We start from the raw sequence: 25,631 nt of genomic DNA, 5'->3' as shown, positions 1-25,631 counted from the left end.
CCTAGTCCTTTTTCAGATCAGGAGTTGAGGTTTCCAAATTCTTAAGAGCGGCCCATTTTTTGAATTTTCCGGGAAGTGGAATTTCTAATCTGGTTATGTTGTCTAGTGTAAACACAAAATTTTAAGGAGTACATTGGATATATGTTCTCTCCTTCTGTCAAGAGCCCCTTTCAGTTGTTCAAAATCCACAGGTAACAGACATTTATGGTGGGAGATGGCAGGCTCCAGCCCTCACCATTGCACATTGAGTAGAACTTTGCACATGGATTAGGGTGGAGCCTCAGTTTCCTCCCCAGCCTCTCTCTCACACACATGCATCATTATTCACAGATATCAAAGTCAGTGCAATGAACTCAGCTGGATCACTGGGTCTTGGGAGGAACATGAAATCCATAGTTTCCAAAGAAAAAATTATTTCTTTTATTTTTTTAAAAAAAAAACCATAGCAGATTTTCAGAGCCAGTACCAACGCATCACGTGCTTGGGCAAAAATGTCAAAGGAGATGCTGCAGTGTTCTGTGTACAAACTAAGGGTACATTTCTGAACCTTAATGGCCACTTGGCCTATGGCTAACCATTATCACTTTATGGGCTGTATGCCATCATTTCCCCATTGAATTACTATGACATCAGAGCAAACATGCTTATATGACTTCCTGTTTTAACAGTCAAAATGTTTTATTCTACTGAGGTATTATTATTATTATTATTATTATTATTATTATTATTATTATTTACTTATACCCCACCCATCTGGCTGGGTTTCCCCAGCCTCTCTGAGCAGCTCCCAACAGAATATTAAAAACACGGTAAAGCTTCAAACATTAAAAACTTCCCTAAACAGGGCTGCCTTCAGATGTTTTCTAAAAGTCAGATAGTTGTGTCATTACCAAGGTTAAACTTAGAGATACGCCCCCCCCCCCCGCCTTAAACTGACAATTCAGATCATCAGCTTTCCATATGCAAGCTGCAAATGGTTTCAGGACGCCTACCAGGTGCGGGCATCTAACCATGTCACTCAAGTGATTGCTACAGCAAAAGGATGAATTACACAAAATGAGAAGGTGGCCTTCTGAGCTACACTAGCAAACTGCAGCTAATCAGAGCACAGTGGGACATCAGCTCTCTTGAGGTTTCCTGAGTTTCATCCTTATTTAAAAAAAATAAAAAATTATTCAACTCCAAGCCAAGGAATCCAACTCTTTCTCAGATTACTATTTGAGTTTTTTGCTGAATGGAAGCCAGTGGCGTTTAAATGCATTTTGGTGTGAGGAAAGTCCCGCTCTGGAATACCCCTACCAGATACAGGTCACATGTAACACTGGGTCAAAGCAGGACTTAGTGCAAATAAGCAAACACGAGAGAAGACCACAGTCACTCCATGGGTTCTGCTAATGCTGTTCTTCTGTGAGGTAACCCATGATTTGGCTTAGCATTACATCCAGATCCAAGCTTCTCCACACAAACCATGAGCAGTGAGCCATAAAACAAACCTTGGTTCATCTGGAGCAAAATCAATCATAAGCCCAGATTCAGATATGAAACCACAAAGCACATCAGCCGTAGGACTGGACAGAGAACAAAGCAAACTGCAGTCTTCTCTCCAGGAACCACATGTTTTCTCATTCACACTAAACCATGGTTTGACTTAGCACTGGGACACTAGAGTGTTTTCCTTATAGTTTTGCTGGCAGATTGGTAGAAGCTGCCTCTTTGATCAACAGGTGAACCATAGGTGAGAATGGGAAGAGTTTGCTGCTTTCATATTAAAGTAGGGGTGGAGAACATGTGCCCTCTCCTAATGTTGTTGAACTTCCAACTTGAATCAGCCCAGCCAGCAAGGCCAATAGCTCCTGTTATAAAACAGCTGTGTCCTTTATTTGATCAATTTCTGCTCCTTGATTGTTTTGGAAATGCATTGCTGTGAGTTGCTTGTGGCTCTGGTGTGTGAGTCTGGGGGCAGGGAATGTTTGAAGCTTCCTTGTAGCATCTGGCTTACTCCTGTAGCATGGCTTGCATCTTTGTACCTGTTTTCCAAAGTGTATTCATTGTCTGATAAGTTTGGTTCAGCTTTTGCCTGCTTGGTCTGCACAATATCAGCTGTGTCAAATGAGCTAATATCAGTTAGCAGGTCTAAGGCAGAGGCCTCACAGTGAACTGATCTAGAATGCTATTCAGGCCCGTTCTGCGATTACCTTTAAATCTTACCCTTTTTTTAAAAAATAATAATCTTACATTTACTTTTAGTTTTAAATGAAGCTAATTCTGGTGTCTCCTGTGCATTACTCTCAGATAGGCAGCACTCAGGAAACCCAGCCAGATGGACGGGGTATAAATTATTATTATTATTATTATTATTATTATTATTATTATTATTATTGACTGGGGAAAGCAACCTTAAAGTAACTCACATGCTGGCTGGAGCTGATGGGAGTTACAGTTCAAAACTTCTGGAGGGCTACATGTATACAGTAATACTTTCCATCCATATTTTTATGCAATGCTGTGCTAGACGCATTTTACCCAACTGAGTGCAGTGTCACTTACTGCTTGTAAAGTGTGCTTAGGATTGCAGGCTAAGATTCTGTTTGAATAAGCTTTGACCTCAAATTGAAGTGCTTCAGAGTCCCGTGTGTGCATTGGAATGCATGTAGAACTTGGGTACAAATAGGTTTTGCCATTCACTTTGCTGGAGTGAGCAGCTCTGTGTATGCATGACTTTGTGCATGTAGAACTGCACAAAGAACCAACCACTGGCTAATTTTGAATGAGCCAGAATAAGCAGCATTGAACCTTGGGCTTGCATGCTCTCCCCTCACTTTCTCTAGCGTAGCCAAAAAGAGGCATTTGGAATCTCACACTTCCACTTTTGTTACTTTTGTCCAAACCAGCAAACTATTGTTAAGTACAGTTTGGTTGAAACAGATAACTTCAAACCATGGTTTATGCATCTGGCTTCGTTAACCAGACCATAGTTAGCATTAACCACAGTTTTTTGGTTCAAAAGTCACAACCAGCAATGATTAAGGAAAAGCAGAAACAAATTATTGTCAATTCCTCACAACTGCCCCAGAAGAGGAAAAGAGAAGCACACGACCCCATACCTCACACCACACTAAACTATAGATTAAAACAGGCTTCCAGGTACTTTGGACTACAGCTCCAATCTGTCCTGGTCAGCATGGTCAAGAATGATGGAGTTGAGCCCAAAACATATGGAGGGTGCCAGGATAAGGAATCCTGATTTAGAGTGGTGGCCAAACAGGGCCTTTGTGTGTCTATAAGGGATAGGTGAGTTGGAGTAACATTGGTCTTTCAACTACTTTAAATTGGAAATGCTTTAGTTTCCATAGTAATAAACTGTTTACCTGACACATTTCAAGGTTGCAGATAAATGTTGGTGTGGGGTTTGTTTTTTTATTGCAATGCAAGATTCAGATTATTTTGCATGCATCTCAGGAAAGCTTAAAGAAAATAATGTCCTATCAGTCAGAGGAGGGTGGACATTTAGAAGAAGAAGAAGAAGAAGAGTTTGGATTTGATATCCCGCTTTTCACTACCCGAAGGAGTCTCAAAGCGGCTAACATTCTCCTTTCCCTTCCTCCCCCACAACAAACACTCTGTGAGGTGAGTGGGGCTGAGAGACTTCAGAGAAGTGTGACTAGCCCAAGGTCACCCAGCAGCTGCATGTGGAGGAGTGGAGACACGAACCCGGTTCACCAGATAACGAGTCTACCGCTCTTAACCACTACACCACACTGGCTCTCTTTAGCTGGCAATGGCTATAGAAATTTTTCAATGTTGCGTTTTTACTCTAAAAATCCAGTAAACAAAGCTGGCTTATGTGTGGGGGGAAAGAAGGAAAAGAAATGAGTGGGTGATTGAATCCAATCTTCTTAATACCTTTCATTATTTATAATGCGTGAAATGTTATATCAATTTCATCGGAACAAACAAAATGAATAAAATGAGGGGGTTTGACTTTAAATGTATTTGTTTTGAGGATGCAGTGGGTGAGAAATTTACACTGAGTTTGTTTCCTAATGGTTTGATATTTGGACATTTTAAAATCATAACAAGCGGTGGTTCCTGTGAAGATTTATGGAAAAATCTGTTCTGGTTATCTCATTCCAGATGACAGCTTCTAATGTTAGTGGTTGCTTAAACATGAACACTGTGGCCACTGAGCTTTCCCCCAAATAAGTGCTTTTCTCTTATGATTATGACTCTACCCACTAGACCACACTGACTACATTCACACACACACACACACACACACACAGAGAGAGAGAGAGAGAGAGAGAGAGAGTTATCTATTTGTTGTTGTTCAGTCGTTCAGTCGTGTCCGACTCTTCGTGACCCCATGGACCAGAGCACGCCAGGCACGCCTATCCTTCACTGCCTCTCGCAGTTTGGCCAAACTCATGTTAGTAGCTTTGAGAACACTGTCCAACCATCTCATCCTCTGTCGTCCCCTTCTCCTTGTGCCCTCCATCTTTCCCAACATCAGGGTCTTTTCCAGGGAGTCTTCTCTTCTCATGAGGTGGCCAAAGTACTGGAGCCTCAACTTCAGGATCTGTCCTTCTAGTGAGCACTCAGGGCTGATTTCTTTGAGAATGGATAGGTTTGATCTTCTTGTAGTCCATGGGACTCTCAAGAGTCTCCTGCAGCACCATAATTCAAAAGCATCAATTCTACGGCGATCAGCCTTCTTTATGGTCCAGCTCTCACTTCCGTACATTACTACTGGGTAAACCATAGCTTTAACTATACGGACCTTTGTCGGCAAGGTGATGTCTTTGCTTTTTAAGATGCTGTCTAGGTTTGTCATTGCTTTTCTCCCAAGAAGCAGGCGTCTTCTAATTTCGTGACTGCTGTCACCATCTGCAGTGATCATGGAACCCAAGAAAGTGAAATCTCTCACTGCCTCCATTTCTTCCCCTGCGCCAGAAGCGGTTTAGCCATTCTGTCCCTCTGACCCGGAAAGCTGTACTGTGGACAAATGCCTGCTCCCTCTGCCTGAAGCGAGATGATCGCCACACCCCATAGTCAGGTTTGACTGGACTTAACTGTCCAGGGGTCCTTTGCCTTCACCTTCTTTACCAAGGTAGGCTAGTGTGATGGCTTGGTGTAAGCATGGTGCTCTGCTCTCTGAATTCAATCCTCTGCAAATTTGGACATAAAAGTCCTTCCTTGTTTTCTGAAGCATAGGTTTCCTTGCTTACTTGCACATCGTTGAAGCAGCACAGCGGGAGGAACGAAAGCCACATCTTTATTCATTGCCTGCCAATAATTCTGCTTGATCACAGCTTTATCATTCCAAGATTGGTGAGCGACTCACTAGAACTCCCTATTTTATTTTGTCAATAATTTAAAAAGGGAAACTTCCCCCTGGGGCGCTTAAGGTCAAAGGGTGACTGATGTGTGTCGCAGAGGAGAGCAAACCAGAAGAAAAATGAGCTGGAAATATTATGAGCTTTAAAAACTTGATGATTTTTCTAGGATGGCAAGTCACAGGATTTATTTATCTATTTTTAATAGCAACCTCAATAATAACACTAATTTACTTTAATTTAATTTAAGCATTTCCAGCCCATCTCATTCCATGCTGCAGACAACTTAACAACCAAAACTGAAATCAAAACATTCCCTATTAAGGACACCAAGTTAGAAAAGGAGAACCAGAACCAGAAGCAAATGTAATTCCCATCGTCACCGATTTCAGCTTCCATTTGACCAAAGATCATGCATCCCCTGCTGAATGCATGATCAGAAGTGTGTTTTGCACACACACACAAAATCTCCCTTACAAAGCCATTCTGGAGCCCCAGAGCCTCTACCAATAAAGCCCTGCTCCTTGCTGGAGCTCAGTTCATACAGCTCACAAAGTGATGGAACATAGAGCCAAGACACCCAGTGCGGAATCTTAATTGGTGTGGGAGAATGTATGAGGAGAGGCTGTCCTGAAGTGATTCAGGTACTAGACTGTGGAGGCTTAAAGGTTATACCAAGGATCTCATTGCAACCCTTCCCCACTCCAGTAAGCTGCAGTAATACAGGTGTCGAGAGGATGGCTCCCACCTTAATGGCAACTCCTGGAGATACAGTAGGTTGCTGATCAAAGCTGCCCCAGGCTTCTAAATCACTCCAACGCTGCTGGGAGGTTTATAAGTACTAAAAGGGAATGATTCCTGATCAGCCACCAAGGCTACTATACCAGGCCAGAGGCCCAACTGAAAAGGGTCGCAGGAAAATACCTCATCCAGATATGCTTGAAGTTACTCCGACAGTGCAGTCTTTGAAACTTCACCGTGTACTATGTCAGGATTAACGGTTAGCCATTTCTTTAAACTGGCAGGTGCTCTTAGCATCCTGCCCAGGGATCGAGGGCCAGGGTAGATCAATGCAGCCAGTTTGCTAGCATAATCTAATGGTTCAAGTAGGATTTCTCTGTGTGCAATTTCAATTCTCTCTCTCCCCCCCCCATGGTTATTCCTTTCAAGTCAAACCCATGAACCTGAACACACACCCCCAAATGTTTGTGTTGTGTATAGCCCTGCTCTGACACTACAAACAAAATCATTGCTTACACGTGATCCCAGAAACTTTGCTTGCCTCAAATCAAGCTTGAGATTTCATCAGATTTCAAGGAAATAAACAGCTATCTGACTTTTAGAAGACACCTGAAGGCAGCCCTGTTTAGGGAAGTTTTTAATGTTTGATGTTTAATTGTATTTTTAATATTTTGTTGGAAGCCGTCCAAAGTGGCTGGGGAAACCCAGCCAGATGGGCAGGGTATAAATAATAAATAATAATAATTATTATTATTATTATTAGGAATAATTTAAAAGCCGCTAGAGGATCTGCTGTACTCCAATAAACTGATATAGTGGCACTGCTTTGGATACCATTCATACTTAGTTTCATGCAAACGAAACTGTATCAAAAGCACCATCCAGCTGGTGTCCTAAAACTTTGGAGAAACTACCTTTTCTGCCTGTAAGAAAAGGAGTTAATTCATTAAACCTCTGCACCCTTCAGATAAATTATTTTTCAGTAACCATTTACTTAATTGTCCGAAACTACTCACTTGAGGAGGGACCCAAAGAAGTTAGTGGAAGCTGCCTTATACCCAGTCAGACCAGTGGTTCATCTAGCTCAATATTGACTGACAGCAACTTTCCAGATAGAGAGCTTTGAGGCAGAGCCCGTGGTTTGCATGTTAAACGTCCCAGGTTAACAGTCCCTGTCATATGCAGTTAAAAGGGATCTTGGGCTGTTAGTGAAGTAGGGAAGACCCTGGGAAAGACTCTACCATTAAGCAGAGAGTGGCAGCTGATTTCGGCTGTCAGGGAGAGGCGTCACAATATTTACTATACTGTTGTAATTTTACTCCCATGGGGGATTTGTGGGGTTTTGCTGTCTTAGCCTTTCTTCTTTCATTCAAGACTTGCTCTCTACCTTGATATGGGAATTCATCGCACCATCTGCCTCAAGCAGTAAAATGTTTTGGGCTGCCCCTGGAGGTCACTTTCTGCCAGACTCCCCAGAGAGCCCTTGCCAGCTAGACTGAACTACGAGTGGACCAGGAGGACAATTAGCTTGGCCCAGTGTAAGGGAGCTTCCTAGGTTCCTCCCTGACTAGAATAGAATAGAATAGAATAGAATAGAATAGAATAAATCTTTATTGTCATTGTCCCCTTGCGGGAAACAACGAAATTCCTCCGTTACTATATCAACTCAAATAAGGCACTCCACATAATTTAAAAATACTAATAAACACAGTACAGTACAGGACAATATAAAAAATAAAATAAGATGACTTCAGAGTCCAGAGTTTCCATATAAGGTCAAAATTGCTCTAGGAAAGAAACTGTTCTTGAGACGGCTCGTTCTCGCCTTCATTGTTCTGTATCTCTGTCCCGATGGCAGAAGCTCAAAGAAACAGTGACCAGGGTGCGATGGGTTTCTTGATATGTCTAATGCTTTTCTGTGGCACCTGATGGTATAGAAATGTTCTAAGGTAGAGAGTGAACAGCCAATAATACTCTCTGCTGTTTTGATAATTCTTTGCAACACACCTTGGATCCAGCTGCTCTCTGCACAGTGGAAATATTTGCACATTTCTCTCTTTCATACAAACCCAAGGCTGGCATATGGAAATGCATGTACCCAAAGGTTTTCAGTTGCACCATGGGTAGATTGATGTATCCTTGACTCCAGAGACAGCTTTCGCTGATCAGGCGATTCCCAGAGCATGCAGAGGCAAGAGGAGCACCTCTATGCTAGGCATGTGTTTCCTGTTGGAAGAGTGCTCTAAGCACATCACTTCTTGAAAAGAACTCATAAGAGAAAGAGGGGGGGAACCCAACACTAATTAGCAATGGGTCAGTTTTTGAAGTGCAATGGTTTGGTGTGTCTTGCAGGGGTGCTTTCTAGGCCAAGGGTCGTGGCTACATAAAAGGGCATTGAGTGGTGACAGAGTCCTTGTTCTCAGGAACAAACTTCTCTCAGGAAGTTCTCTAAGGAAAACCTAGTGGTAAATGGGTTCCCCCACCAGTGAGGTCAACCTTGGGCATCGTAATGTTACAGAAGGAAAAAGAAGTGCAAGGGCCTCTGTCTACTGTTTCTCCACATTTCTATCTTGCTTGAACTAGAGCTTTCCGATCTCTCCACCCAGGAGATGTGCAAACTGTCCCAGTATTGGTGGCTTTTCATAGAATCATAGAGTTGGAAGAGACCACAAGGGCCATCCAGTCCAACCCCCTGCCAAGCAGGAAACACCACCGAAGCATTCCTGACAGATGGCAGTCAAGCCTCTGCTCAAAGATCTCCAAAGAAGGAGACTCCACCACACTCCTTACATCCTTCAAATTAGTTTCTGACAAAGGGAGGAGGGAGTAACATGAAGACTGGGTCCTTATGCTTCCTGTCCTGTCCGAGTCTACAACCTGGTTGCAACTGAAGCAATAACTGACATAGTTGCCTAAAGCAGCCTCCACTGACCTGATGTCCATCAGTTGTTTTGGACTATAAGCCATGACAGATGGGGCTGATGAGAATTGTAGTCCAAAATAGCTGGAGGGCACCGGTTGGCAAAGGCTGGCCTAAAGTAATGGGAAGGATTACTCTGATAGAAGCTATTGCCGATATTAATCCATAGTCCATTTGCCCTGGTCCTCCTTTTGTGCCCAGACACAACCTAGCATTTCTGTACATTCGGGCAAATGGCTTCTGTGGAATTAATTAGCAAATCATGTTATGTCTGAAACTGAGCTTATAGCATTAAATTAGTTTCTCGGGGCCTATTGCTGAGCCAGCAAGAGGGTTGTTATTTAGAAAAACAAGCACTTAGTTGTACTGCTTAGTTTCTCTCCCTGGTAGAAGAAGAATAATGTTTACCATTTAATTAACCTCATGTGGCATGGTGGGAATGGATGGCAAATCAATAATGAATGTCATTACAGTCACCTTGTGCAACTGCAATTCTGGTTTTCAAACGAGGGGGAATGATAATGACTCTTGATTTCTGCAGGAGCACTTTCAGTGGTAGGCAGGTGATTAGTTATGAAGCTCAGCGCTCCCACTGGAGGTATGAAGAAAGCTGGCTGCAAATCTCTCTGAGAAAAAGAGCCAAGGGACTGGAAACACAAGATGGAGGGCACTGTTTATCGCCTTGTCCTGTTATTTATTTTCATCTCAAAAATCCTTGAATTAAGACCTCAACGGTGCTTGTGTGTTTAGGAAGGGAGTTAATGGGGTGTGTGATGCAGTAAACAGCAATTTTGCATGTGAGCAAAAGTCCCTAGGAATGTGTCTCTTCCCGTACTTGTGAACACGTGTGACACAGGAAGTTGTCTTAACTCAGTAAGACCACTGGTCCATCTCTTACTCAGGATTCTCCACGCTGCCAGGCAGCAGATCTCCAAGGTTTCAGTCAAGAGTCTCTCCTAGGGATCAAACCTGGGACCTTCTGCATGCAGAGCAATGATCTACTACTGAACTATGGCCCTTCCCCTGTGACTTCAGAGGTGGCCATCATTACCTGCTTTATGTCATTTTGTCATGGAGAAGCATGACAAAATGGTGCAGGTTCTCTTTCTGGCTATGTGTGGCCTCTCCCACAATAGAACAAAACCAAATAATATAAAGAGCAAAATCGAAAAGGAAGATCATCCCATTGAAAAGAATGGGAACTGCACAAGAGGAGACGACTCCCATTGATTTCACTAAAACTTCCACAAGGAACTTCCCATTGGAGTGTGTCATTTAAATCATAGTAACCATTTCTAAATAGGCACATATGCAATGCATTGTTGGGGCAATGCAAAGCTGCTCATCAGTCTGGATTGTATTCAAATTTCAGTAACTGGAATTACGTTTATTGTATGCAACTGCGGTCAGCAAGAATTGCATGTCATTAGGAATCTGATCATACTATGAGTTTTGCTATTTGAACAATGTTTTGTTGCATTGCAGCTCCAGAAACTGAAACGATCGCTGTCTTTCAAGACCAAAAGTTTACGGAGTAAAAGTGCAGACAACTTTTTCCAGCGGACAAACAGTGACATGAAGTTGCAGGTAGATTTGCTATCAGAAATCAGCCCCAGAACTGGCCAGCTCTCAACCTCTGAAAGTCAGACATCTACTCCAACCATCGTCCAACACCAACAGGAAAGCAACAAGACTCACATTTTCCAGGAGCACATATTCAAAAAGCCTACGTTCTGTGACATCTGCAACCACATGATTGTAGGTAAGAATGGTTTTGCTTCTTCCCAAGCACCTGATGTACAATGGTATTTTCCAGGATGTGATAAAGAAAACTTGGGCTGATTATTTGACCCTTTTAAAATGTGCATGCAAGACCTCTAAGGCAAAATTTTGTCCAAAGGATCCATTTCCTTTTATGCATTTATCATGATAGAAGGGTTTGTTGTCCCTCGAGAATTCCAGAGCTCTGAATCTTATAAGTGTGCAGAATAATATAAATAGGAATCAAATAACTATATAAGCTTTTCATTAAAATGTCACATCCGAGGCTTAAGCAGCAAATGCTATCAGTCTGAAATGATTGCAGTCCTTTGGACCCAATCAAGCAGTTTGCACCAATTAAGATGTCACTTGAAAGCTTAGGCCTGTAGACAATATTTGTGCAGTTTAATTTTCAGAAACATTCCTGAAATTTAGAAATGAAATTCTAAAATCCTTCATAGCGCTCAGATGCCTGGCTAGCCCACCCTTCTGTGACATCAGAGCATCTAGACTAATAAGAGGTGGATTATTAATTTATTATGTATTTTACTTGCTAGACATCTCATAAATAAGTTCTTGAGCTGTAGACATGGTGGTTATGATATATTTGCTGTGTTCGCCACTGGATGATTCTAATAGTTTCATACCCTAGTGGTTAAGATTTTGCCACAAGATGCCATAAAATATATTGTATTAATCTCCCCCTCACTGACACGGGATTCCATTGGACTAGTTAATGCATCTGAACACTCAAAACCATCTTCTGACTACATCATTGGCCAATTGTGACAAAGTAGAACCACTGTGGTTTTGCAAGGTGGGTGGAGACTTTGGGTGGAGGTAATAATTGTATAGAGAAGGGGAATTATATAGGAATCATTATGTCATCTGTGCACTGTGGTGTTTCTGCATGTTAGCCAGAGCTAACCAAACATTTCTCCTGATAAACCTAATGATCTACAAATTCTGAGAATGTACTGTATTTCTATGGTCCTAGAACCTAAAGATTGTTAGAGGCCATGCTTCTATAAGAAAGAAGCAGTGCTTCTATAGGAAAAGAATAGTATATCATATGGGAAAGATTCATAGAGTTCTAACGGTGTTGAAAGAGAGATGAAGTCCAAGAAGTGGTATCTGGCAGGAAGCTGGAAGAGGAACAATAAATATAATCTTGAAGATAACTGGTACAAGGTTTCATAAGCAGATACTTCCTTCAGCATATGTTGGAAGTTCTCACACTGATAGGATTCATGTAAGCAAATAAGTCTGTTTTCTGTACCGGTTAGGCAAAGATTGTTCTGTGATATGGTCTAACTGAATGGTGTTTTACCCTAACTTTGCCCACTTATGATTTGTCTGCCAGTGGTAATGTGGAAATCCAAAGTGCCAACAATCTTATGCAGCACTTATTTCACCAAGCTGTTCGCCAGGGGCTTTTCAAGTTGAGCAAATTAATATCAAGGGAATTCCGATCTTGGAGAGCATTGTAGACTTTCGAGAAACAAGAGCTACACGTCCCTCCACAACTCCCATCCCCAAATATATATTGGGAAATATTTTCTGTATATTTAAGTTAATTTCAACAACAGTGGAAGTGCATTTGAGAGGAGAGTTTGAAATTTACAAAGATAAGAGGGCATACTTTCCCCCTATCCAAGTTTGAATAAAAAAAATGTATAAAACATATTCTGAATTGAAGTGTGCAATTTAAAAACTTGCAAGAGCTTTGCAAGAGAAGGATATTTTTCTTAGTATTCTTTTCAACCAAGATTCAGTGAATACCCAGAATATCCTTCTTACTCTTACCAGTGTATAAATTTAGCTGGTGTCTTTCCGACTGCCAACGGATCATTACAACAATTGTTGGATAAACTGAATGACAACCGTGAGGCCTGGGGACAGAGGAGAGGATGCAACAAAATGCAGTGCTTTGATTAGTGCACTCTAAAAACTTTCACACACATCCCTGGACCTTTACATACATGTGTCTGGAGGCATATTCAGCCCTTTCAGAATAAAACACATGCACAAATATTATGGAAACTGGGGGAGATGTGGTGGAACAATAGTGTTTTTTTCAGAACCTCCCCAAGCAAGCAGACAAACAGTAAAGTGGAAGCGAATGCTGGATATTTAACAATAAAGCACTTAAAAGGCTGCAAGTTAACTTCAATACAAAGATATAGGGCTGGATCTGGAGGCTACAGAAAGAGATGTATCACACACATGTTTGTGTAATTGTGTTTGTGCATGCCAACAAAACATTCTAGATCCCTGAATCAATTCCAGAAGCGCTTATCATTCAAAAAGAGTGGAAGCTTTTTGTTCTGGACTCTGCACAAGCTGTGTTTATTTAGGAATAAATTCTGGGTCTTCGTGCTATTTAATTCTCCATGCAAAATAGGATATCAACATATCACCTGGTTCAACCTCTTCTGACCCAGCAGATGTTGTTGGACTCCAACTTTGACAATCCCCACCCAGCATGGCCAATGGCCAGAGATGATGAGAATTCCCCTTGAACATCTGGAGGACCCTCCTTATGTCATTATAATTGTGTGAAAAATGCAGTAGTTTAACCCTACCCTTTGTTTCAGATGAAACTAAGGTTTTTCTTGGTTTTTCACCAGATATGTCTTTGCTGTCTAACCTATCCTAATAAGAGGCAGATACAATGAGAATGCTATGTTTAATATTTCCTGTACAAGATGTTGAGACTCTTGTTATGTACAGATTCAGGATGCCACCGAGGCCTACAGATTATGCATGATGGTAACATTCCATGAAGCTGAGAAATATTCTAATTCCTCAGGCTGTTAGAATAGCTTGGTTAACAATAAGTATTCAGTTTTTGCAAAGGAAAAATGTGAGAATCGGAGTATTTGCGGATGCAAGGCAGGTTCCCAAGCTCTGAATGTTTATGACCACTTGAGTCTTTCTCTCTCTCTTTTTTAGCTGAAACTGGTTATGATTTATTGTGTGATTTATTTGTAGGCTAATAATATAGAACTTGCAAGGAATGTAAAAGAGCAATTCTAATGATCATTCCCAACCACCTAGCCTACCCTGTCCAATATTATATCCAGTCTGGTTTGGTTTGGTTTAGTCATATTTTTCCATTCACCCTTGAGATAACACATTAATGTATTTTAGGGGTGGTGAGGTAGGCAGGAATCAAGATTCTGCAGGAAGATACTATTTAAGAGCCAGTCTGGGCCAAAACTGCAAAGCCAGCACATCAAAAGATGAGGCTATTACTGTACTTTGATGTGCTCCGGCCCCTTTTCTTTCCTTCTTTCTCTGTAGTGTTTTCACGTACAGACAGTTTTCCACTGAAGAAAACAAGTGCTGAAAAATATATATCCTTTTTTTATAATAAAAAAACAAGCAAAAACCATGCTATTCCTGAAGTCCATTTCCTGTAGTGACTCAAATGGAAAAAATCTTCACTTTCCACACATTCTTTGCATACTGTGCCTCATCATCTGTGTCAAATCCCTGAAAGCATTCCCTCCAATTTATTGTTATGTTTTGGTGCACATCAGTCTACCCAGAACTGGTTAGAGCAGCAGAATCAGGAAGGAACTCAAAAGCCAAGATTACTGTATATACTTGAGTATAAGCCTAGTTTTTCAGCACATTTTTGTGCTTTAAAAGCTGCCCTCGGCTTATACTCAAGTCAACCATTCCTTAAGAAGTGTACAAGAACGGTGGTTCTTTACTCTCCCCAGGCAGCTTGTTCCATTCCTGAACTGCTCACATAAATGCAAACTTTAGACCCCAGAAGGCAGAAAGCCTATCAGTTAAGGAAGTATTAAAACCCCACAGGTGCTCACTTTCCCTGGCTCCTGCTTAAACAGGACAGGATCCCAGCCTTCTCTGTATAACACAAGGGAACATTGCGCTGTGAGTTAAACCACAGAGCCCTAGGGCTTGCTGATCAGAAGAATGGCGGTTCGAAACCCTGCGACGGGGTGAGCTCCACAGCAGCAAAGGAGGAAGAGGAAGGAGCAGCCCAAAGGGCTGCTTTGGGCTGCTCGTTCCTCCTCTACCACAGTGGCAAAGGTGAACCGGCTTATACTTGAGTCAATAAGCTTTCCCACATTTTTGTAGGGAAATTAGGTGCCTCGGCTTATATTTGGGTCGACTTATACTCGAGTATATACGGTACATAATATATCTTGTTACAGGTAGGTAGCTGTGTTGGCCTGCCATAGTCAAAACAAAATAAAAAATAAAAAAATCCTTCCAGTAGCACCTTAAGATACCAACTAAGTTTGTTCTTGGTATGAGCTTTCGTGTGATGCACACGAAAGCTCATACCAAGAACAAACTTAGTTGGTCTCTAAGGTGCTACTGGAAGGATTTTTTTATTTTTTATAATATATCTTGTTTCGTCAGTGAATGTTCTCTTGACACCCCTTAACTGGAAGAGCAATCATTCACTTTATGTTTTGCAATGTAATCAATTGCAATTTCATTTCACTTTATGCAATATAAATTAGATCCCCCTCCCCTCAAAATACAACCATCATTGAAAACTATCAGAGATGCATAAACCATTTTTCTCCTGAAGACTGCAGGAGCCCTTAAGTATGAATATTTATCTGTGTTTTGAACTTGAACTCTGTTCCTAATCCGTCTTCCCCTGCATTAACTGCTTCACGGGTGACCACGTAGGCATCCTTGCATACAATCACAGGGCGCCACTGAAGTTTGAGAGCCCAAACTTACTGTGCGTGGCAGTAAGTCTCCAGCCCAGTTAAGATGGGGAACCTTTGTAATCAGTCAAAAGCATTTTAATCAATTAACTTAACTTAGTAATTGACTCAGCATTGCATCCCTGAACTTTGATCAGAATAGGTGCTAACTCTACCCTGATGCAGGTGTTCTACTTTTGTCATAGAATTGTAGAGTTGGAAGGGACCCCAAGGGTCATCTAGTGCAGGAGTCAGCAACCTAAGGCCCATGGGCTACAAGCGACCCACGGGGGTCGTTTAACCGGCCCACAAGCCGCCCTTGAACCGAGCCGCCTGCTCGGCGAGTCCCCGCGCGCTGCATTAAACCGGTGCGGTGCGGGGACTCGCTTCTGCAGCAACGGAAATCGCATCTGTGCAGACGCCGGAAATCATGGGCACGATCCGGCCCACAGAGGGATCTCCGCTGGAGTGAACCGCCCCAGGCGACGTAAACCTTGCCAACCCCTGATCTAGTGTAACCTCCTGCAATGCTAGAAATGTGCAAATGCTACTCTAAGTTTCTCTCCCTGTTTGCTGTCCTAACCCTTTTAGTTCCACGTACATTGATACAACTCATGCCACCTGTGGCGCTTTTTCTGCACTCTCAGTGGGTGGGTGGGTGGGTGGGCAATCACTCACATTAGTTACATGCAAAATAACAGTACACCTACAGTTTCAGGTGTGGGGGCAACTGTTGTAGGCCTGCTAGAAAGTCTGCTACAGCTGAAACAAGTGAGCTAAGCCACGCTGAAACTGACGGAGAGCAGCATAGGTTAATTGTGGGAAACTATTAGCTTTTGTTGTTGCTGCTGCTTTTTTTTTTTAAGTCTCCAGAGAAGATAGCTCACTCCTAATGCTTCCTTTTAAAATGCTGTTTCCAAAGAAAGATATGTCCCTGGGAAATAAGTTCTAATTTTAAGCTTGTTTTTAGCATGCCTACATGCAAGAACACACTGAGTTGTTTCCACTGGGGGTTTTTTTTTTAACCCATCAGGATCTAGAAGACACATTCTGGATGGTAATTAATGATCATAGAACGGGGAAAAACACAAATATGTTAGTTTTGGAAATTTTAATTTATAGGGCCAATTCCTTAGCTTTCCCAAAATGTCATGTCCCAGAAATTCCACCATTCAGAGGGACTTTGACTTTCAAAAGACATGGCGATCATCCTGGGTGGGGTTTTTTTTAAACCCATTGTGTTATTGACTTTAGGCCCTGGCAGGCATCGCCATTTTCAGTAGACCCCAACTGACATCACCATTAGCTATGAAACCAAGAATCCACCTGGAAAAGCCAGGTGGGCACACCAGACGTATCATTACATTTTGCAATTCAGTGAAATGTGTTGTGTCGCCGTAGACCTGCCTATAATTCTTTATACTTGTTGCAATTGTTTAAATTGTTGGGAGGACTCCAAATCCAATTCTGTGTGTGAATACACACATTTACCTACTCTCTCCCTACAATAAATGTCTCTTAGGCTTGCTGTAAAAGCTTATGCTGCAATGAATCTGTTAAGTCTTTTAGTTTGCTAAATTGCTCTTGCTGTTTTTGCTACAGCAGCCCAGCACACAACTTCTCTTGTGAGATGTCAGACTTCTGAGGCACCTGTATACTTTCTTATTGTGAAAAGAACGTAGCTGCACATTTAGAACTGGCTCAAATGATATTATTGAAAGAGCACGAGCTTTATTGATTTTCTCCATACCATTTTCTCCATACCATGGGCGATTTCGTTCTACGCTGCCTTAGTGGCACAATAGACTTTCCGTTCCTTGTAAAATTTTACAGCTTGCTTTAAAATCTCCTGCTACAGCTGCCTTAGGAGTCTTCCTATCTTCCTTCCCAGCTGGATTAACAAAAGTGCAGCATGGAATTTGTGCTTCCTGCAGCATCACCAGCTAACTTACCTGAAGCCTTGTGTCTTCCCTACTCTCTAAAAATCCCAAAAGATTCACCTTCATCTGTTGCATCCAATTTAATGGCTATGGAACTCCACTTGAAATTCTGGCACTGAAAATTTCTACTGGTGGTCTCACAGAACAAGCAGGTTTTCTGCCTTTTATGTCTTTTAAGCGAAGTAGCTGCAAATAGATGAAGCTCAAGGATGGCAAAAACAGGCCATATGTAGTCTCATACAACAGTAACTAACTAACTAACTAACTAACTAATTAATTAACTGACCAATTATTAACTGATTATTATTATTATTATTATTATTATTATTATTATTATTATTACCACCAGTGCTTGGGGGGGTAAAAAAATGAGGTGCCAGTATATTCCTCTGTTGGTAAAAGAGTCATAGGTGCCAACACACAGTGGCTGCCATAGACACCAAAAAAAAGAGAGAGAAAGAGGTGAAGTGGTCTGAACGAGTGATTGCTGTCACACACAAAAAACTCTGTCCCCTATTTTTAGTTTGATTGAAGGAACCAGAAGCAAAGGAAAATAACCATTAGTAATGCTTCATAAGCTATACACACAGCACATACTCAGTGTGCAGAATTCATTGCTGCAAGAGGCGGTGATGGCCGCAAGCTTAGATGGCTTTGAAAGGAGGCTAGATTCATCGAGAGAGGCTAAGGATGTCTGTGACTAGTTACAGGTTGGTAGCCGTGTTGGTCTGCCATAGTCAAAACAAAATAAAATAAAAAATTATTTCCAGTAGCACCTTAGAGACCAACTAAGTTTGTTCTTGGTATGAGCTTTCGTGTGCATGCACACTTCTTCAGATGTCTGTGACTGCTAGTCATGATGGCTGCTTGCTTCATCCAGGCAATGAGGAACAGCTGTAGGAGAAGACTGCTGAATGTGGAGGGGGGAGATTAGAGTCTCTTCCAATCCGGGGCATAGCAAGGGGGGGCATAGGGGGCAGGCCACCCCATGTTCCATAATGGAGGGGGTGACAAATTATCAAGGAACAATTACTGCCCTACTAGGGCGGTTCATAAAAAAAACTTTTTTTAAAAAAAAAAATGCCTGTTCCAAAGGTCTTATCCTACTATACTAGGGATTATATAGCTATATATGAAATTTCATGCATATCGGTTAATATCTTGAGCCTCCTCCACCAAAATAGCTGTTTACTTGGCTGTTTTCCTATGTCGTGAAGGCTGAAATTTCAGTTCAGTGGAGCACTTACTGTTCCCAACCCTAACCCTGTGGAAAGCCATCTAATTAGACTTTAATTTGATTTTGAGATGTTTTTAGGAGGTAATTTAATCATTCTTTGATTTTATACCAATGTTATGTTAGCCACCCTGAGCCCAACTTCGGCCGGGGAGGGCGGGATATAAATAAAAGTTTATTATTATTATTACTTGTTATTATTCCTTTGTAAGAAAATATGAAATAATGTAAAACCATTTTTGCAGGGGGGGGAATCAATGGGGGGGTGACAAGAAATTTTCCACACCGGGTACCACCTGACCTTCCTACGCCTCTGGTCCCACGCAAAGTTGGCTCAGCTTTTTAGGCAGGGTGGAGCCACTGCCTCAGGTGGGAGGAGCCCCCCAAGTGGCATACCTGCGGGCGCCCTGCCTGCCACGCTGCCTCTGCCGGCAGCAAAGAAGCGATGCCACCAGCACCACCATTTTAGGGCAACTCACACTCCCTGTCTGATACTCTACTAGCAGCAACTTATGGAAATATATTGAGAAGGCACTTGCTGAATGCTGCAATTTGTCTTGAATCCGAAGGCTGGCAAGGAGTGAAACTATATATACAGCGGTTAGCTTTGGTGCTCTGCTTTCCCTCAGGGAAATGGCACTAAATTGTGGGCATGTTTTGAACAATGAAAGCCAGTTTGACCCTCTTATTAGCAAGACCGTTCTCTACTTACGTGTGCATCGTGTATAGTATTTAAAATGCATTAATACTAAATGATCGTGATCACACAAGAGGTAATACTTGGGTATAGGTGGACCAAAAATGAAAGCAATAGTTTTCTCTAGCACTCAAGAGGGGAAGCCAGGAGCAGCTATTCAGACGCCTTTAGGTCTAATGACACTGTCTTGTGTTTGCAGATGGCTGAATTGATATGACTTCTGCTTTGGGTTGTAAGGGCATTGCATGCTTGAGTCGCTGGACTGGCCCTTCCAGCTGCACTTTATGTTTGCCTTAGAGGGAATTCCACTGACAGGGATTGCAGGCTGCAAAACATCTGACTAGGCTAGAGAAGAAGGTAGCTGACAGAGGGCTACCAGCTAGTGGGAGCTGTAGTTCAAAATACCCGGAAGGTCTCGGGTTGGGAAAAACTGCCCTAAGTCATTATAGTGGTACCTCTGGTTACGTACTTAATTCGTTCTGGAGGTCCGTTCTTAACCTGAAACTGTTCTTAACCTGAAGCACCACTTTAGCTAATGGGGCCTCCCGCTGCCGCTGCGCCGCCAGAGCACAATTTCTGTTCTTATCCTGAAGCAAAGTTCTTAACCTGAAGCGTTATTTCTGGGTTAGCGGAGTATGTAACCTGAAGCGTATGTAATCCGAGGTACAAATAAAAGGTGTGTCTCACAAAGGTAGAACTGTTTGCTAGGCACAACGTCATGAATATTATAGCTGAATTTGTGTGTTGTGTCTTGGCCTTCTTGTTACATACATTTTGACTTTCTAAAATTTCATCCCTTGTGGAAATTCAGGGACAGTTATAAAGCAGGCACAAATATCAACTTCTCGATGAGTCCCTTTTAAAGTTTTTATTCTCAGGGTTGAGATATATAATTGCTCCTAAATGCCTGTTAACAAGCACAGCTGCATGACTGCACAGACATACAGAAACAAGTGCAGGCCACTAATTTTTAAACTAAAAAGATTTTAATTTGAAATTGGATCAGACATATGATATGCAGGCTGGAAGAAGTCAGAGGTCTAGCTTAATCAACTTCCTACTGAATAAAATAGTTATTGCTGCTGTCAGGAGTGACAGCTTGGCCCCGTGAACATGGGTGCCCGGGGCAGTGGGTGCCCTGCAGTGTGCATGGCCCTGGCACCCAAATTTGTGGGTGCCCGGTCCCTTCATGGGGAATTTTGTGGGTACTTGAGCACCCAGGGCCCCAAGGAGCTGGCACCTATGGCTGCTATGAAAATTGGTGAGGGGCTTGCAGAGAGATAGTCTATAGATTTAAATCAAATAAATAAAAAGTACTCCATGATATAGCCAGTAAAACCTCATTATCCAAATTTCAATTAACCTAAATGTTATGCTCATTTTTTTTGCAAAGAGCATTCCAGAAAGTCTCAGAATTGGATTAGAAAGAGTCTAAGAGTTAAGGCTTGGGGCACATTGAGATTCATGCTTTGCCTGCTCTCCTTTGACATCATAGAGCCGATCTTGCCAAGAGCTGGATGTCAGTGTGAAGAGAATCATCTCCAGGACCAAAACAAGTTGTCACATTTATTAATGAGTCACTGTTTGCTGTGGCCTCTCACACAATTTTAGGAACACCTCCAAAACATCCAGCCTCGTGTTGGATTTTTAAACCTTCCATTACAGTATGGGGCGGGGGGGGGGGACTTTTTTCACAGCAAACACAAAAAATACGCATCCCTGTCTAACAGTGTGCATTGAACCATTATTTGGCTGGTTAACTGCATTGCAAAATTCATAAGAGCGTGAATTTTGAAGGATGACTTTGATTTGGTTCAATGAATTATTTTGAAAGGTGCGAATTAGGTAAGTTCCCCTTTAAATATGAACTGAGTTGAGTTTCTCCCTTGTGATCCTTCTATTCACATTTATTCAGAAAGAAGCCCCACTGAGTTGTATTTGAGTAAGGTCTCGGAGTGGACCCATTAAAATTAGTAGACCTAAGCTAGTGATGTCCGTTAATGTCAATGAATCTTTTTTTTTTATAAGAATTTATTGACATTTTTACTTATAACAACATACAACCTTAACCACACCTACATTTATACACATACAAAACAAATACAATTACACATCTAATACAAAAATTGCCATGATTTTTCTTCTTAATTAGACATCTCAAAAAAAAAAAATTCTTTTTCCAATCTTGACAGTTGACTTCCCCTGCCTTTTCACCTTCGAGTTTATATCCATAATCTACTTTTTAACCTCTTCATTTAAAAAAATTAAACTTAATTATATATATAAAGTAGAACATTCATCTTAATCTTCATCTTAATCTTAATCGTCTTAATCTATAAACTTAAACCACTTAAATTGACTTTATTTATACTACATCCTCATAAATCCTCACAAATCATCCTCATCAAATCTATCTCTTCTATCCTTTAAACTGCTGCTAATAACATAAAAACTTGAAATATCTCCTTTCATGTTCAAACAAATAATAAAACAAACTATTGTTGACAGTGTTCACCCTCCGATTTCAAAATACCATAACAGATTGCTTTAGATTTTTAATTAATACTTCACCCCACACCCCCTCTGTCCATTCTTCTTCTCCTGATGGCATCAGCACTGAACTTCCATGCAGCTTCCCTCTCCAAACGTCCACAGATCCAGGCACAGTCCAAAACTCTCCTTGCCACGAGCTCCGAGGTATCCATCTCTTCCTCTCTCAGCTTCTCCGGTTCTTTGTAACATTCCTTTTCTTCTTGTAAATACCTTAATTCTCTGTCCCTGGCCCCCGAGCTCACACCTCGGGGACTGGATATAGCAAATCTTGACATCGCCTTGGGGCTGCCACCCCCAAAAAGCGAATTTCTTCTCCGAAGTAGCTCACTCATTTCTTTCCATCTTTCCATCCACCCTCTCAGCTCTTTGGCAAGACTTTCTTCCAAAGTGTCAAAAGTTTTGTAAGCCTCCTCTGTGGGCAGTTGGTTCCATTTCAGACCCCCACACAAGACTTTGACTTTTCTACAAAGTAATTCCACATTCAGGGCAGTGAGCCTTTGTTCATCTGTTAGTCCAGAGTTCAATACCAGTTCAAGGACGAAACCCAACATACTGGCAGAGGAGGAGGAAGTGGGTATCATATTTCTTCTCCTGTCTCTTTGTTCGTCGCCATTTTCCTAAGCTGGAGCGCAAACACCGCAACTTTAAATGGAGATATTTTCCGCTAGTTAGCTTCCCAAGAAAAAGGTTTGCCAGTCTCATGTATCGATTTTAAATACTTTGTAACCAGTTCTGTGGCAGCAATCCCTCAAATAGGTTAATTTCTTAGGCTCGAAGGGAGGGAGGCAGGCTGCCTTTCTCCTTCCCCCCGGATCGTTCCAAAAACACGATTTCTGCCAAGATTATTTACTCACGACCACCGGGTTCCTTTAGCTCCATTCTTCACAGGTAGAACTTAGACGCTCACCGCGGGCTTTGCCGCCGCATTTGCATCCCGGTTGGGGCATATCCCCGTAAGCCCGGCTCCGTTGTCCCTTCACCCCCACTCCCCCTTTACAGGGGGGGCAAGGGAAGGGTTCGGAGCCTCCGCGGGCGCAGCCGGGGAGCCCAGGGTGCGGGACGCTCTTCCCGCACCCCAACCGGAGCCGCGCGCTGCGGTAGCGCGGCTCCTAACCCCCGGGATGGACAAGGCGCTTCGGACCCGAAGCAGCCTTCGACCACCCGGCGATTGCGTCGCCGCCGGAAGTAATGTCAATGAATCTGCTGTGAGTATGATTAACATTGAAGACAACCCACTGTGTTCAGTGGGGTTTACACTTGAGCAACTGTGTGTTAGAAAGTTCTTAGATGTGGATCGTTGTCTTAGAAGTCTCATGGTTTTCAAAACATACACCACTTACATTCTTGTAGGGAATGTACGAAAGGCGTTCCATAAATTAAGTCAGGTCACATTTGTTCTTATGTAAAATACAAAATAATCGCTTACATCTAACCAAAACAAAAGTGCCGTTGCTAAATACCTTGACAAAAATAGATTGCTTCTCTGGATTCCTTAGTGTAGATCAGGATGCCCATCTTCAGGTCTATACTGGCCTCTTGATTGTAGAACAAGCTGTAGGTGGAATGGTGAAGATCAGAAAATAGAACATAAGCTGTAATCTGTACTAAAATACATGAGACAGAATTTTTAGACATGAAGAAATGACAGCAAAATGTAAGCTATAGTATTCGGGGGGGATTATTCTCCTTCCCCCCAACTTGGGGGAGGCAGGCAGAAACATGGCAAAGGCTGATCTCAGGCTACATGGCTCGTGCTTCAGCCTGCACAGCTGGATAGGAAAAAAAACTCAATGGTTAAAGGAAATTCCATTTTAATGTACAAAGCCTGCCTTTGCGCCCCACAAGCCTCTCTCTGAAGCTGTTATGAACATACCCTCGGGTAGCAAACGGCAATAAGTAACAGAAATATAAAGAGGTCTGTGCATTTAGAATTCAGCCTGCTGAGGTCCTTGCAGCTGACTTCTTAAACGGATGCAGATCTCTTGTCCCTAAAGGAAAAGGATGGTTCTGGTTTCAGAAGAAAGATACGTGTGCACAGGTCTGTAGTGCTGCAGACACAGAGAGTGCATATGGGTGTTCCTTCCTGAAAGCAGTAAACACACAGCAATCTTTTGCTCCATAATAAATTTTTGTGGTTCTACATGTTTGAGTTAGGAGAATAAAAAAAGGATTGGCTTCTACCTGTGATATCATGAACCTGTCATCTCACCCCAATCTCCAAGAGAGTTGGCTATTCCCCCCCCCCCGGCATGAGTCATAAACACACTTACAAACATAGATGTGCCATTTAAAAATACAGCAATACTAAAATCAATGATGGATAGGCTGCATGACTCACAAGGGGAAGACATGGGGCTGATTCAACATTTGATTACCTACTGTGCTCATTTGCCGTATGAGTTGAAACTCTGGGGTTGGGGAGCACATACAGCAGTCAATGAACCCCCAGTAAACTTTTTCTGACCTTCATCCACTCGATGGTTGTGGGAGGACAAGGATTGCAGCAGGCCCAGCTTCGACAAGCATGCATTCCTTTGAATGTATAACTGTACACGTAGAGTGCTCTCTCCATTCAGAAAAAGCAGAGTTTTGATCATGCAGGAAAAAGTCTAGTGCTCCTAGCAGGCCTACAAATGAATCCGCAGAGGTCAGAAGTGAAGACAGCATTTGCCATCCTGTTTTCACCTCCTCTGTGCTTCAGTGAAGGTCTAAAAGGGGGTGGAGAAAGCTCTTGAAACTATGCCTCAGCCATCATCCAGAGTTCCTTTTGTTACCTCTCCCTTCCTTTACGCTCACGTACTCACAGCTCTGATGACCAGCACGCAGCGAACATACCAGAAGCACATCTCATGTACACGCATCAGAGTTAGTGGCACAAAGCATGGAGGGGAGACTTGGGTTTCCAACTGTTAGGGGACAGGCAGGGGACATAGCTACACAAGGGAATCATGACTGCCCCCAGTTCCCTCATACCAGCTTGCTGTGCCTCTTATCAGGTTGGAGGTTACATCTCTCCTTCCTACTTGACAGCAAGCCTGTCCAGCTGGCGACCCACCAGCCTGAATTCAATCTGTCAGGCATGGATTGCCATTCCTCCATTTTCCCCATCTCCAAGGAGGTAAGAGATTTGTCAGAGCCTCGGCTGGGCTGCATTGGTCAGCCCCAACTGTGCAGGCCCCAGTCTCTGGTGTTTGAGCACAACGCACATCAGTACATCAGAATCAGCACATGACCACAAAGCATGCTTGCTGCATGAAGTATACCTTGGTTCTAAGACAAACTTTGTATGGAAACATTTGATGAACAGGATTGGCTTAGGTTTCATTTTTGACTTAGCTCTGTTCATTCAAAGCAATTATCGAGAGGTGGCTTTCAAGTAAAAAATAAAATACAGTATTTTAAAAACACAGTTTAATAACAGCTGCTCTAATTGTCTCTAGCACGAGCCCATTTCAGCTCCTTGAAAGGCAAGGTAACCTCATCCCTGAAAACAATCCTATTAGTGAGATTTCCATTTCTTTAGTTATTTTCTGCTTGATAACCCCCCCCCCCCGCAACCCTTAATTAGGTCTCTTATCTAGCTCTGTGAAATTCAGTACAGGTTAAGAGCTGGTTTTACAGATGGTCAAATTAAAAAAAAAACAAACCCCAGCATGGTTGAATTTCAGAGGGAGCTTTAATAATCTCGTACAAATCCCTTCCTCCAATCTTGCTCTGTTCATTCAAGCGGGCTCCTTACATTTCTGCAAGTA

The 25,631-nt window shown here is 42.3% G+C and overlaps 1 protein-coding gene across 1 annotated transcript in view; it reads left to right on the top strand.

The window, feature by feature from the left end:
• Nucleotides 1-25,631, top strand: part of STAC (SH3 and cysteine rich domain) — a 72,585-nt gene that overhangs the window by 21,304 nt on the left and 25,650 nt on the right. Inside the window, exon 2 of the mRNA XM_033165700.1 lies at nucleotides 10,480-10,756. Within this exon, the coding sequence (XP_033021591.1) occupies nucleotides 10,480-10,756 (277 nt within the window). The remainder of the gene's footprint in view (nucleotides 1-10,479; nucleotides 10,757-25,631) is intronic.

Source organism: Lacerta agilis, chromosome 12 (genome assembly GCF_009819535.1).
Source record: "Lacerta agilis isolate rLacAgi1 chromosome 12, rLacAgi1.pri, whole genome shotgun sequence".
NCBI lineage: Eukaryota > Metazoa > Chordata > Lepidosauria > Squamata > Lacertidae > Lacerta > Lacerta agilis.
This window is presented reverse-complemented; position numbering and strand designations above follow the sequence as displayed.